The 12,143-nt window shown below is 41.7% G+C and overlaps 1 protein-coding gene across 2 annotated transcripts in view; it reads right to left on the bottom strand.

Annotated features, from left to right (window-relative positions):
- WIPF3 (WAS/WASL interacting protein family member 3) overlaps positions 1–12,143 on the bottom strand; it is a 112,077-nt gene that overhangs the window by 76,467 nt on the left and 23,467 nt on the right. Inside the window, exon 2 of one of the 2 annotated variants that reach the window (XM_034963860.2) lies at positions 5,448–5,594. In XM_034963860.2, coding sequence (XP_034819751.2) covers positions 5,448–5,537 — 90 coding nt within the window. In that variant the 5' untranslated portion in view covers positions 5,538–5,594. The remainder of the gene's footprint in view (positions 1–5,447; positions 5,595–12,143) is intronic. The other variant, XM_034963861.2, reaches the window with a different exon arrangement.

Genomic DNA, 12,143 nt, shown 5'->3' with positions numbered 1-12,143 from the left:
ATGCAGGATGGAGTGGGCCACAGCTCAGCAGGGTCCAGGAAGTTCTGGAGAGGAGAAGCAGAGGATGTGCGCATGCAAGATCTCTGGCTACTGCAGTGGGTGGGTGGTGGGTAGTGGGAATGGGAGGCTGAATGAGCCCAGCTGACTGCGGGACAGGTGTTGGCAAACTTCTCTTGGAAGGGGCCAGGCTGTAAATATTTTAGGTATGTGGGCCAAGAGGCAAAAATCTAGAATATAATGTATATACTTATATAACAAAAGAGAACACAAACTTCCACAAAATATTTATTGACAGAACTCAGAACATAGTAATAATAATTGAGTAAAATTTTTAAAATTCAAGCCTACTAGGGAGAAGAATGGAATTCTTTGAGGAATAACATTTCGCTTAATTGGTGTTCTGCTGCTGTAGCATAAAAACAGTCATAGACAAATTGCATGAGTGTGGCTGTGCTCCAATAACACTATTTATGGATTGAAACGTGAATTTCGTATACTTTTCATGTGTCACAAAATATTACTTTTCTTTTAATTTTTTTCCAGTCATTTGAAAATGTAAAAACCAGTTTTAGCTGGAGGACGATAAAAAACAGGTGGTGAGCTGGCTGTGGCTCAGGGGTCCTGGTTTGCCAGCCTCTGTTGCAGAAGGTCCCACATTCTGCATGTGTCTGATTGCTTGCTCATGAGGTCATTCATTCTGGGCAGATTACCACAGGGTGACGCTCTGTGTGCCTCCTTGTATCCAGCAGAGGCTTGTGATAGGAGGTCATTCCATTACACGTGACGGTAAGTTTGATCCATTTTAAAGAGACACTTTCCCCTTTGCAGTAAGAAGCATCTGTGGGTGATACTTCTGACCCTGAGAACATCTTTTTCCCCCACAACCTTTCACTCAGTGGTTTTACCTTTCATAGATGATTCTTGTCTGAATCAATCACGACATTGGAAGTTACAAATTAATTTGGATATGATTTTTTTCTCTTTTAACTTTTTAAATTGTCCAGTGCCACAAATAGAAAAGCACATAAAATAATTTTGTACAGTTTAACATATTTCTATAAAGTGATAACTGTATGTCATCGCCACCTGTGTCAAGAATTAGAGCCTTGCCAGCACTCTAGAAGCACCCAGGGCCTTTCTGATCCTGAGTCCCCCACTCTCCTCCCAAAGGGTGCCATCTCCTGATTTTATGGTTATCCCTTTCTTGCTTTTCCTCATAATTTTACCAGCTTGTCTTGCATTCCTAAACACTGTAGTTTATTTTTTTCTGTTTTGGAGCTTTATATACATGGGATCATACAGCATGTATTCTTTTGTCAGGTGGCTATTCCTCCACATTGTTGCATGTATTGTTGATTCATTTTCACTGCTGTATAATACTTTAGAGCATGACCATAACACACATTTTATCAATCCATTCTGCCATTGATGGACATAGGGGGTTGTTTCCAGTTTTGTGCTATTCATGCTGCTACAAATGTTCTTAACATGTCTTTTGGGTCATGCAGGCACATACTTCTCTTGGATATCTACCTAGGATGCACATGTTTAACTGTGGTAGGTGCTGTCAAACGGTTTTCCAAAGGGTTTATATCAATTTACACTCCCACCAGCAGTGTATGAGAGTTTCCATCACTCCACATCCTTGCCAACATTTGTCATTTTCTTCTTTTTAATTCTGATATGATTTTAATGGCTGCTTCATATACCATTTAGAGGCTATATAATAAATTATTGAATCTGCTGTCATAAAAAATGTGGGTTGTTTTTTGTTTCTTTCTTTTTGGTTATTATTACAAGTAATACTTTCATTAATCTCCTATAGCTATATATTTCTGTATATCTATGATTAGTTACTTAAATAAAAATTACTTGAAGTGAAGCCATGTCAAGAAAATTACTTGAAGTGAAACTAGGTCTATTTTTTACTGACAAATTGTATCTTAGGGCATTTCACTAAGTTTTGCTCCCACCAAGAGTTATAAGTGCCTAGTTCCTAATACTCCAGCCAACATTTAAAAAGTATCTCACTAGGTTGGGCGCAGTGGCTCACGCCTGTAATCCCAGCACTTTGGGAGGCTGAGGCGGGTGGATCACGAGGTCAGGAGATCAAGACCATCCTGGCTAACACAGTGAAACCCCGTCTCTACTAAAAATAGAGAAAATTAGCCGGGCGTGGTGTCGGGCACCTGTAATTCCAGCTACTCGGGAGGCTGATGCAGGAGAATGGCGTGAACCTGGGAGGAGGAGCTTGCAGTGAGCCGAGATAGTGCCACTGCACTCCAGCCTGGGCGAAAAAGCAAGACTCCATCTCAATAACTAAATAACTAACTAACTAACTAAATAAATAAATAAATAAAAATATCTCACTAAACTGATAGATAAAAATGGTTTCTCATTATTTTAATTTGTTCTTATTAAACTGTAGTGAGGTTAAAATATTTGCATTTCTTCAATCTAATCATATCCTGTGCCCATCTTTGTATTCATCATTTCCATAGTAATCTGTAAGAGCTCTTTATATGCTAAAGATGTTAATTATTTGCCTTTAATATGTATTGTAAGTATACATATTATTTTTCTACATAAATGTAGAAAATATGTTTTAAGAAAATATTAAAATTTACATGATTATTTTACTCTTAAATTGACCTGTTCTTCAGAAAGAGAGAGAAAGGGAGAGAGAAATGAAGGAGAGAATTCAAAAAATTTAACCAAATGTACAATTATTTTTATTATGCATTTAAGCATCTTTAAAGAAGAAATTCCCTAATAAAACATTAAATGTTATTGTCAACATTATCAAATTCTCTTCTGATTTTTGCTATTTATTACATATATTAAGTAGTTGATTTCATTATGCACAAAATGTGTTTTTCATTTGTTTGTTTGTTTTTTTGAGACGGAGTCTCACTCTGTTGCCCAGGCTGGAGTGCAGTGGCGTGGTCTCGGCTCACCGCAAGCTCCGCCTCCTGGGTTCACACCATTCTCCTGCCTCAGCCTCCCGAGTAGCTGGGACTACAGGCGCCCACCACCATGCCCAGCTAATTTTTTTGTGTTTTTAGTAGAGACGGGGTTTCACCATGTTAGCCAGGGTGGTCTCCATCTCCTGACCTTGTGATCCACTTGCCTCAGCCTCCCAAAGTGCTGGGATTACAGGTATGAGCCACCATGCCCGGCCAAAATGTGTGTTGTTTCTAATCCATCATTTTATATCTACTTTTCCATATCAGCATAGATGTAAGTTGTTTTTGTTTTTGTTTTTGTTTTGAGACAGAGTCTCACTCTGTCACCCAGGCTGGAGTGCAGTGGTGCCATGTTGGCTCACTGCAACCTCCACCTCCTGGGTTCAAGTAATTCTCCCTGCCACAGCCTCCTGAGTATCTGGGATTACAGGCACCTGCCACCATGCCTGACTAATTTTTGTATTTTTTAGTAGAGACAGGGTTTCGCCATGTTGGCCAGGCTGGTCTTGAATTCCTGACCTCAGGTGATCTGCCCACCTCGGCCTCCCAAAGTGCTGGGATAACAGGTGTGAGCCACTGTGCCCCCGCCAGATGTAAGTTTTAATTACCACCACTGCATAATGCAATTTTTAATTAACAGTATGACATAACACATTTCATTTAGTTCTCGTAAGCCATTTAAGATCTATTTTTTCGCTAGAATAAATAGCATTGTTGGACATATCCTTGCATAAATTCTTTTTGGTATTTTTAGGGTTAAATTCTTAAATCAGTCTCAAAAATAAAACTACCTGATTACCAGGGGAAAACTATGATACATACACATTTACTGTTTTCTTACAGAGAACACTCCAGAAAGACCTGTTCAACTTTTACTGAGTCCTAGACATTTGTCTGTCACCAGCAATGTTTAAAAAGGATTATTTTCTCAAACCTCCAATAACATGGATTTTGTTCAGTTTATTTATTCTGGCTAAATTTATGGGTACGTCAGTGTTTGCAGTTATTCTAAGTTGTACTTCTTCAGTGCTTGCAAGATCCATATGATAGTTTCATGTGTGTTTACTTACAAACCATCACTTTGTGGCAATGACCTTGAATTTGACTTTGGGTCAAATTCAGCAGTGAAACTTCAATACTTATTCCTATTCTTTGTTTATATTGGTTAGAAAGCTCTCAAATGTAATTTATACTATGTGCTTTCTTTCTACTCTCTTGCAGGGCAAGAGCCAAGTTCCAGGGAGGTCTAAGCCCTTGGCACCTCAGATAGGGTCAGTGTCCAAACTAATGTCACGTGGGGTGACATCTCAGGCATACTCTCACCCTCACCAGGGCCTGTGGTCATGCAGCAGGGGCCGCAGGCTCTCCCTTCATAGCTAACACTCCTCAGGGCCATGTCATCTGTGCATCTGAGGGAGGGTTGCATCCGGTGGGGAGGATGGCAGGGAGGTTCTGTTCCCGGCTTCTGCTGACTTGGCTCACACCATCCCTAAGCAGCCCTGTCTCTGTGTGCCATACCGTCATCTCGTTCGTTTTCCACGGAAAACAGAAGCTGCGGAGCGGATGTGAGACGCCCCTCACTGAAGTGGTGTGAGGAATGGAAAATGAGTGTGAGAAGTGCTCCTGGTTTTCTTTAGAGGAAAAGTTTGCCATAAGCAGTAAGCACTAGCATTTTTCTGAAACTCTGTGTGCGGTGGTGATTTTTGTCCCACAAGGGGACATCTGGCAATATATAGGGCCATTTTTTTACTGCCACAATTGGGGGGTGCTGCTGGCATCTAGTGGGTAGAGGCCAGGGATGTTGCTAAACATCCTACAATGCATAGGACAGCCCAAACAACACAAATGATTTCACCCCAAATGTCAGTGGTGCCAAGGCTGAGAATCCCTGTTCCAAAACAAAATGACCACCCTCAGTGGCCCACTTCTAGACACAAACCAAACTATGAAACCAAGAGAGAACATTCAGCAACACGAACTGAAATAGCCTTGATTCAGTCTTGTGTAGATAGGGAAACTTCATGTAAGGATTTTATATTTCGTTGTGGCATTTCCTATTACACTAGGGGACTGAAGCTCAATCTATCATTATCACCATCCAAATTCCACACTGGAACTTGACTTCACAAGGCCTCATTGGCTGTGCACTTTGGCATGGCCCATTGCGTGAAGTTTCCAGTGAGACAGAAAGTCACTCAGACTCGCGAGCCTGTACCAAGCAGCAGGAATGAGAAGAGAAATGAGGTAGACATCAGTAGACCAGTGAGGTGGAGGTGGAAGCTGCCGAAGAATGGGGGAGAGAAATGGCTGAGCCAGGCTGGTTTGGAATCAGACTCTAAAGCTGCCAGATCCAGCTACCTAAGATGCCACCTGCCACAGGGAAGCTAGGCAGTGCTACTTCTGAACATTTAAAACCTTCTGCTCAAGTGTATTCAAGCAGTTTATGCTCCACAGTAAACCAATCAGAAAAAAAGGTCTTACCGGGGGTGCTGATGGTGGGGGAGGGGGAGGAGCCCCCAGAGGCGGGGGAGGTGGAGGCAGAGGAGGTGGGGGTGGCGGTGGCACTGGCATGTGTCACGGTGTTGATGTCTCCTGCTTATTAATGGTCCCAAGAGAGTGGCTTCTGCTCTGAAAAAGAGAAAAAGGATGGCTTTAAACTTGGATTTCTTTACTTACATGCAGGAAATGTGTATCTTGCAGACATGCATATTATAGTCAGCTTGATTCTTTCACCTGTTCATTCATTCACTCATTTGTTCATTCATTTATTCACAGAGTGCCCACTCTGAGGCAAGCCTTGTGCTAAGTGCTGGAGATTGACAAAAGCAGCCAGATTCTAGAGATAATAGGTGTTAAAACTGATAGAATTTAGCTATTTGTGTCTCAGTACAAATAGAATATACATATATATGTATATATATATATAGCAATCCTTCATTCCATAATAATTTTTCCAGATAACTGACTTCTACCTCTTTAGCATTAAATTTTTAGTTTTATCGTTTTCAATCATTCTGCATAGACTCCCATTTTCCTAAGCAGAGCAAACAGAATGAAATGTAACCTTTTCTGAATGTCACAGGCTCAACATGAACTCATGATGCCAGCCTCGAGCAAGGCTTAGGGCGCTAGTCATTTTCCTGCCTCTTTCTCTCCTGTCAGCTCTTACTTTCCCTGCTATTCCTGTGTCATCATTTCTACCCAGCCATCTGGATGAGGATGGGCCACTCCTCTCCTCTGCCTAGACATTCTATCTGGTATTTGCTATGCAGGGGGCTTTTTGGCATGATTCTGCCAATATGATTCTGTTTCAAATAGTTAATATTATAGGAGGTCTGATCTCTGGATAAATGTGTGGAGCCTGTATGTGTGCATGCATATGTGTGTATGTGGGCATGTGTCTTAGAACCCATAGCAAGGCACACTGCAAGGACTTAAAATCTGTATTAAAGAAAAACCCCATAGTTTATAAGAATTGGAAAAACCTATATGAGAACCTAAAAACAATCAAAGCAGAAACTGAAATAAACCTTACACTTGGGCAGGGGTGATTTTGTATTCCAGCTGTCCCTTTGGTTACTGGAGGACCAGAACAAGGCCTGTCCCTATGTTTTTTCATCTTTAAAATCCTGTGGCATTTATGTTTTTTCATGTTAATATTCTTGTCTCCACAGAGGCCAAAAGCATTTATGCAATGTGATGCTTTCTTGTTAGCATAGTCCACTGAATTTTGCCCACCTAATATGTTAGTTCTTTTTATCTTTTTATAAATGGCAATTATGTGACACACTAATCACACTTATTTCTACAAGAATCTTCTAAGGTCAGGGCTTCAACGCCCTGGCATCCCCATTTTTATAGATAAAGAAAAGGATGTTCAGAGACATTAACTCTTTTGCTCAAAGTCACCTATACTATAACCAGCAGACCTGGGATTGGAACCAAGGCTTAATAGGTTCTAAAGTCCAAGAATATCAGATTTATCATTTTAACACCTTTTAAGTATACAATTCAGTGGCGTTAAGTGCATTCACAATGCTGTGCAAACAGCATCACTATCCATTTCCAAAACTTGTTCATCATCCCAAACAGAAACTCTGTACCCATTAAACAATAACTCCCCACTGTCTCCTCCCCTCAGCCCCCAGTAACCTCTGTTCTACTTTCTGTCTCTATGAATTTGTCTAGTCTAGGTACCTCATATATGTGGAACCATACAATATAATATTTGTCCGTTTGAGTCTGGCTTATTTCATTTAGCATAATGTTTTCAACCTTCATTCATGTTGTAGCATGGATCAGAAATTCATTCTGAATTATTCCATTGTACGTATACACCACATTTAGTTGAGCCATTCATCTATTGATGAGTGCCTGGGTTGCTTTCACCTTTGGGGTGTTGTGAGAAATGCTGCTATGAACATTGGTGTACAAATATCTCTTCAAGACCTTGCTTTTCATTCTTTTCAGCGTATATGCAAGAGTGGAATTGCTGGATCATATGGTACCATCTTTTTTCCCAGCAGGATTAATCTAAAATTATACAAAAATTGAAAATGGCGTAAAATATGTGTGTCAGTGCAACTTTTTTGGGGAAAGAGTCCATGATAGTTTTCCTAAGAGTTCCAAGGAGGTGCATAAGCTGATTGTTGTACACAACTACACTTTTCTTACAAAGTATTTCAGGCTCCTTGAAAGAAGGAGCCTGATCATTACTGTGTTACTGCCTCATTCCTTGATATTAAAACAAGAACAGAAAGACCGAAAAGGAAAATACTCATCAGAGTCCACAGCATAAAACCATAGTAGAATTGAGCAGAGATCTCATGGGGTAGTATGTGTTTCTTTCAGGTAACATCAGTGTTATTTTATTACCAAAACTAAACTAATGGTGCACTAAACTAATACACACAATGACATAGGGTTAGACACAGTTAGCATTTTACAGGCTGATGCTAAGGCAACTTGGATGCAGGCCCACAATTTAGTTGGAACAAGCACAAATTATCAGATATTTGTATTTTAACACTTTCTTTTACAGGAGGCACTGGGTCTATTTTTTATGATCTTTTATTCAGTGGCAAAAATATTTTTAGTCAAAAATTTATAGCAAAGATTAAAGAGTTGGTTGAAGTATTAACAGAACAAGAGACTATCTAGAGGTCTCATTATATAAGGATCTCATCTTTTAACTAAGACACATGACAGGAGACAGAAATGCTTCCCCTGGTGAAAAACTGGAAAAGGTGGGGAAGAATAACCTTTAAAAACGGAAATACCACTTACCTAAGGGTTTTGTCATTTACCTAAGAAAAAATAACTGTATAAAGAGACTTTAAGGAGAACTACAGCAGAGCTATTCCTGTAATCCCTCAGCACATGGCTAGACTGCATCTCCCAGCCTCCCTTGCAGCTAGGTGTGACCACGAGACTGAGTTCTGGTCAATGCAATGAAGGTCGAAGTGATGTGCTATTACTTCTGGGCTGGTTCAGAAAGACCTTCTGCCCACGACTTTTCTCTTTCTCTGCCCATTGACTGTAGCAAAGGTCCTATGTGTTGGCAGAGCCACAAGATGAAAGGAGTCCGGGTCCCTGACTCACCTGTAAGACTACCTGCCAAACACCTGATTAGACTTTACGTATGTGAAAAATAAACTCCCATTGTGTTAAGCCATGAAGATTTTTGAGTTAATTTGTTTTATCCAGTAATATTGAACCTATCCAATATAGGAACTAAATAAAATACAGTTGATTCTCATTATTCACTATAGTTATGTTTAGAAAGTTGTCATGAACACAGAGTGTGATGATTACTTTTATGTGTCAACTTAATTGGGCTAAGGGTTGCCCATCTGGCTGGTAGAACATCATTTCTGGGTGTATCTGTAAAGGTGTTTCCAAAACAGGTTAGCATTTGAATCTGCAGACTGAGTAAAGGTCTCCCTCACCATTGCGGGTGGGCGCCATCTAATCCGTTGAGGGCCCAGATAGAACAAGACAACCCATGGCCAACGGCACTAGGAGTCATGTCTGAACAAATCTTATCAAACACTTATATTTTCTCCATAAGGCACATCACGGCCTTCTTGGGCTTAAGAATACTAGGCAGCGCTTCAGCACTTTGCTTGGGGCCATTTTAAACGGCAAAACCACCAACAATAAGTACAAAATTTGGAAAAAACGTGGCATTAACACAGACTGCGAGAGGGGCACTTGTTTATAGGATAAGAGCTGAAACAAGAAGGCAGAGTGTCCTGTTATTTCAGCTCAGCTGGGAACATGCTCGTCAGTGTCTACAGTTTTTCACCACTTTTCACATGCCTGGGAATGACCACAAAAGCACCGTGAGTACTGATTTTGGAGTTACAAATACACTTTCGTGAGTACACGTAGGTGAATTTGCAAATGTAGAATCTGCAAGTAATAAGGATTGGCTCTATACCTTTTTGACTCTCCCACCCGGTAGGTGCTCAGCACTGCACTGGGGACTTCTAAGACATTTTATGTAATCCTCTCAACAACCACGTGGTAGATGCTGATATTTCCTTGTAGCAAATAACCCAACTTTGCCTCAGAGAAGTATGCAATTTCTACTAAATTTCAGAAAGATCATCAGAGCTGAGTTTAAAGCCCTGGTTTTTCTTATCTAAAACCTCATTTCTTTTTTTTTTTGAGACAGAGTCTCGCTCTGTCACCCAGGCTGGAGTGCAGCGGCGTGATCTCGGCTCACTGCAACCTCCACCTCCTGGGTTCAAGCGATCCTCCCACCTCAGCCTCCCAAGTAGCTAGGACTACAGGCACACACTGCCACCCCTGGCTAATTTTTGTATTTTTAGTATAGATGGAGTTTTGCCATTAAAACCTCATTTCCACTGCACCACATTACTTTATTAGCTTGATGTGATTCAGGTCAAGTTATATCCCTGCTTCCATTTTGCAAAGATTTAAAAATATTTTTGAGACCCTTAAGTGAAAGAAACCCCATAAAGGTGGCTGTAATTCTTCTGCTTGCCCCTCCCTCACCTGAGCGGCCTTGGTTTCCATCTAGTTTTATCTTTAGGAACCTGGGAATGCTTAGGTGCCACCGAGATGCTGCCTCGCTGAAGTCACAGGCAAGGATTTTTCAAAATCCGGGATTAGAGGATAGTTTTATATGTAGTGTTTGATGGCTGTGAAAGGCTTTTTTTTTCCCAGATACAATAATTAAGCAATTATCTAAAGAAGTATTTGTTAAAATCTGACAGTTGAGAATGCTGAGCTCCAGGAAGTCAGGGGCTGCACCCAAGAGCTCTTCGAGGCTTTGTGTTCTCTCAACCCATTTAAAAATGTTGTTTTGCTCTGAAGTGTATTTAAAATGTTTAGGATGTAAAAGGACAGATTCTCAAAGGCTTTTATACTTTCTCCCAATTCATGAACTATCGCAAAACAGCATCGAAATACACATCCAAGCACCATTAGAGGGTGGTGAGGGAAACAGAACTAACACGCACTTTCACGGGAGGCCCGAATACAGCACCTGCTCTCAGAACCAGACGGCCCCAGGTTCCACTTCCACCTTTCCCTTTTCCTGGCCGTGTGGCCTTGGTCAGGTCACTTTACCTTACTGGGCCTCCTTTTCTTCATTTGTAAATTAGGAGTGATAATGCTTAATTCTGTTTGTTTTCACAATTAAAACAAACACTGTATATGAAGACACAGTACACGTCCTGACACATACGTGGAAGTGACACTTATCATCACCACTACAAATAACTATGTTAAAAGCAGGAGTCAATTCAGGCACGGTGGCTCACGCCTGTAATCCTAGCACTTTGGGAGGCCGAGGCAGGTGGATCACTTGAGGTCAGGAGTTCCAAACCAGCCTGGCCAACGTGGTGAAACCCCGTCTCTACTAAAAATACAAAAAAATTAGCCAGGTGTGGTGGCAGGCTCCTGTAATCCCAGCTACTTGGGAGGCTGGCTGAGGTGGGAGAGTGGCTTGAACCTGGGAGGCGGAGGTTGCAGTGAGCCTAGATTGCGCTGCTGCACCCCAGCCTGGGCAACAGAGCAAGACTCTGTCTCAAAAAAAAAAAAAAGAAAAAAAAAAGCAGGAGTCAGATAAATGCCCCAGGAGAGGTAGAGAGTGCTAACGGATAGCATCATCCATTCAAACTTGAGGAGGAGGCGCAATAAAGAAACACTTGGTAGAAGTGATCTTATTTTTCACCAGGCAGAGAGGTGACTAAAGGAGTCTGTTCTAGTAAGCAGGAGCAGCAAATAATCAGAGATTTGGAAGTGGGAGAACACAAGCAGCCTGGGAGGCTCTGCATGTGTCGGGGAGAAGAGGAAAGGGCTGCCATGATGGAGGCTCCTCAATGACACTCAGCTATCCTGCAAGCATCTTCCTCCTTGGGCAGGGGTGCTCATCTGTCTTATGGTTGCCCACCGTCTTTTGAACACTTACCCTATGCTGGAGGAATTTCCCACATTGTGAGTCCCACCTCCTCCAGCCAGAAGTAGGAACTCCTTCCCCAGCATCCCTTGCCAGTAGGGAGCAGGCTGTGACCACCCACTCAGAGGTGGGCTAAATAACAGGTGAAAGAGCGCAGGCGGGACACGGCTACAGGACATGGACCTGGGTCTGCAGTGGGAGCCCCTCTCAGCGTGGGTTGGGTGATATTCCATGGGAATACGAGCCCAGTATTGGCCAGAACCCCCTACTTCCCTCTTCCAAAAGCCCCGTATCTATCTAGATTTTTGCGCGAAGTTCAATTTTGAAATCTGGGTATGTAATTTAAAAAGCATTTTTAAAAGCCAGTGGGCCACAGAGCACAGAGCACGTCTGCAGGTCGCACAGGACATGCACTGCAACCTCTTTAGCGGGAGCTATTCCAGGGTGAGGGTACGGGCGCCCTACTTGATCCCTTTCTTTCCCTACATGTTCAGCCTGTCTGTACTCATTCAGAAGTGATGTGGACTGGGCTTGCCTCTCTTTTAATAAGAAATTATATATGTCTGTGTTCCAACCACACTTTGTGAGTTATTTCAGAAAGAAAGAACTCATGTAAGTAATTTTACACACTAGTTGCTCTCGTCAAACTCTTTTTCTTCTCCAAGAGTAGCCTGTGAGAGTACAGCTGTTCACACACAGAAAGTGTGCTTATGTTTTTAAATATAAGCAAGAAAGATTACTGCCAC

This window comes from Pan paniscus, chromosome 6, assembly GCF_029289425.2.
Source record: "Pan paniscus chromosome 6, NHGRI_mPanPan1-v2.0_pri, whole genome shotgun sequence".
NCBI lineage: Eukaryota > Metazoa > Chordata > Mammalia > Primates > Hominidae > Pan > Pan paniscus.
This window is presented reverse-complemented; position numbering and strand designations above follow the sequence as displayed.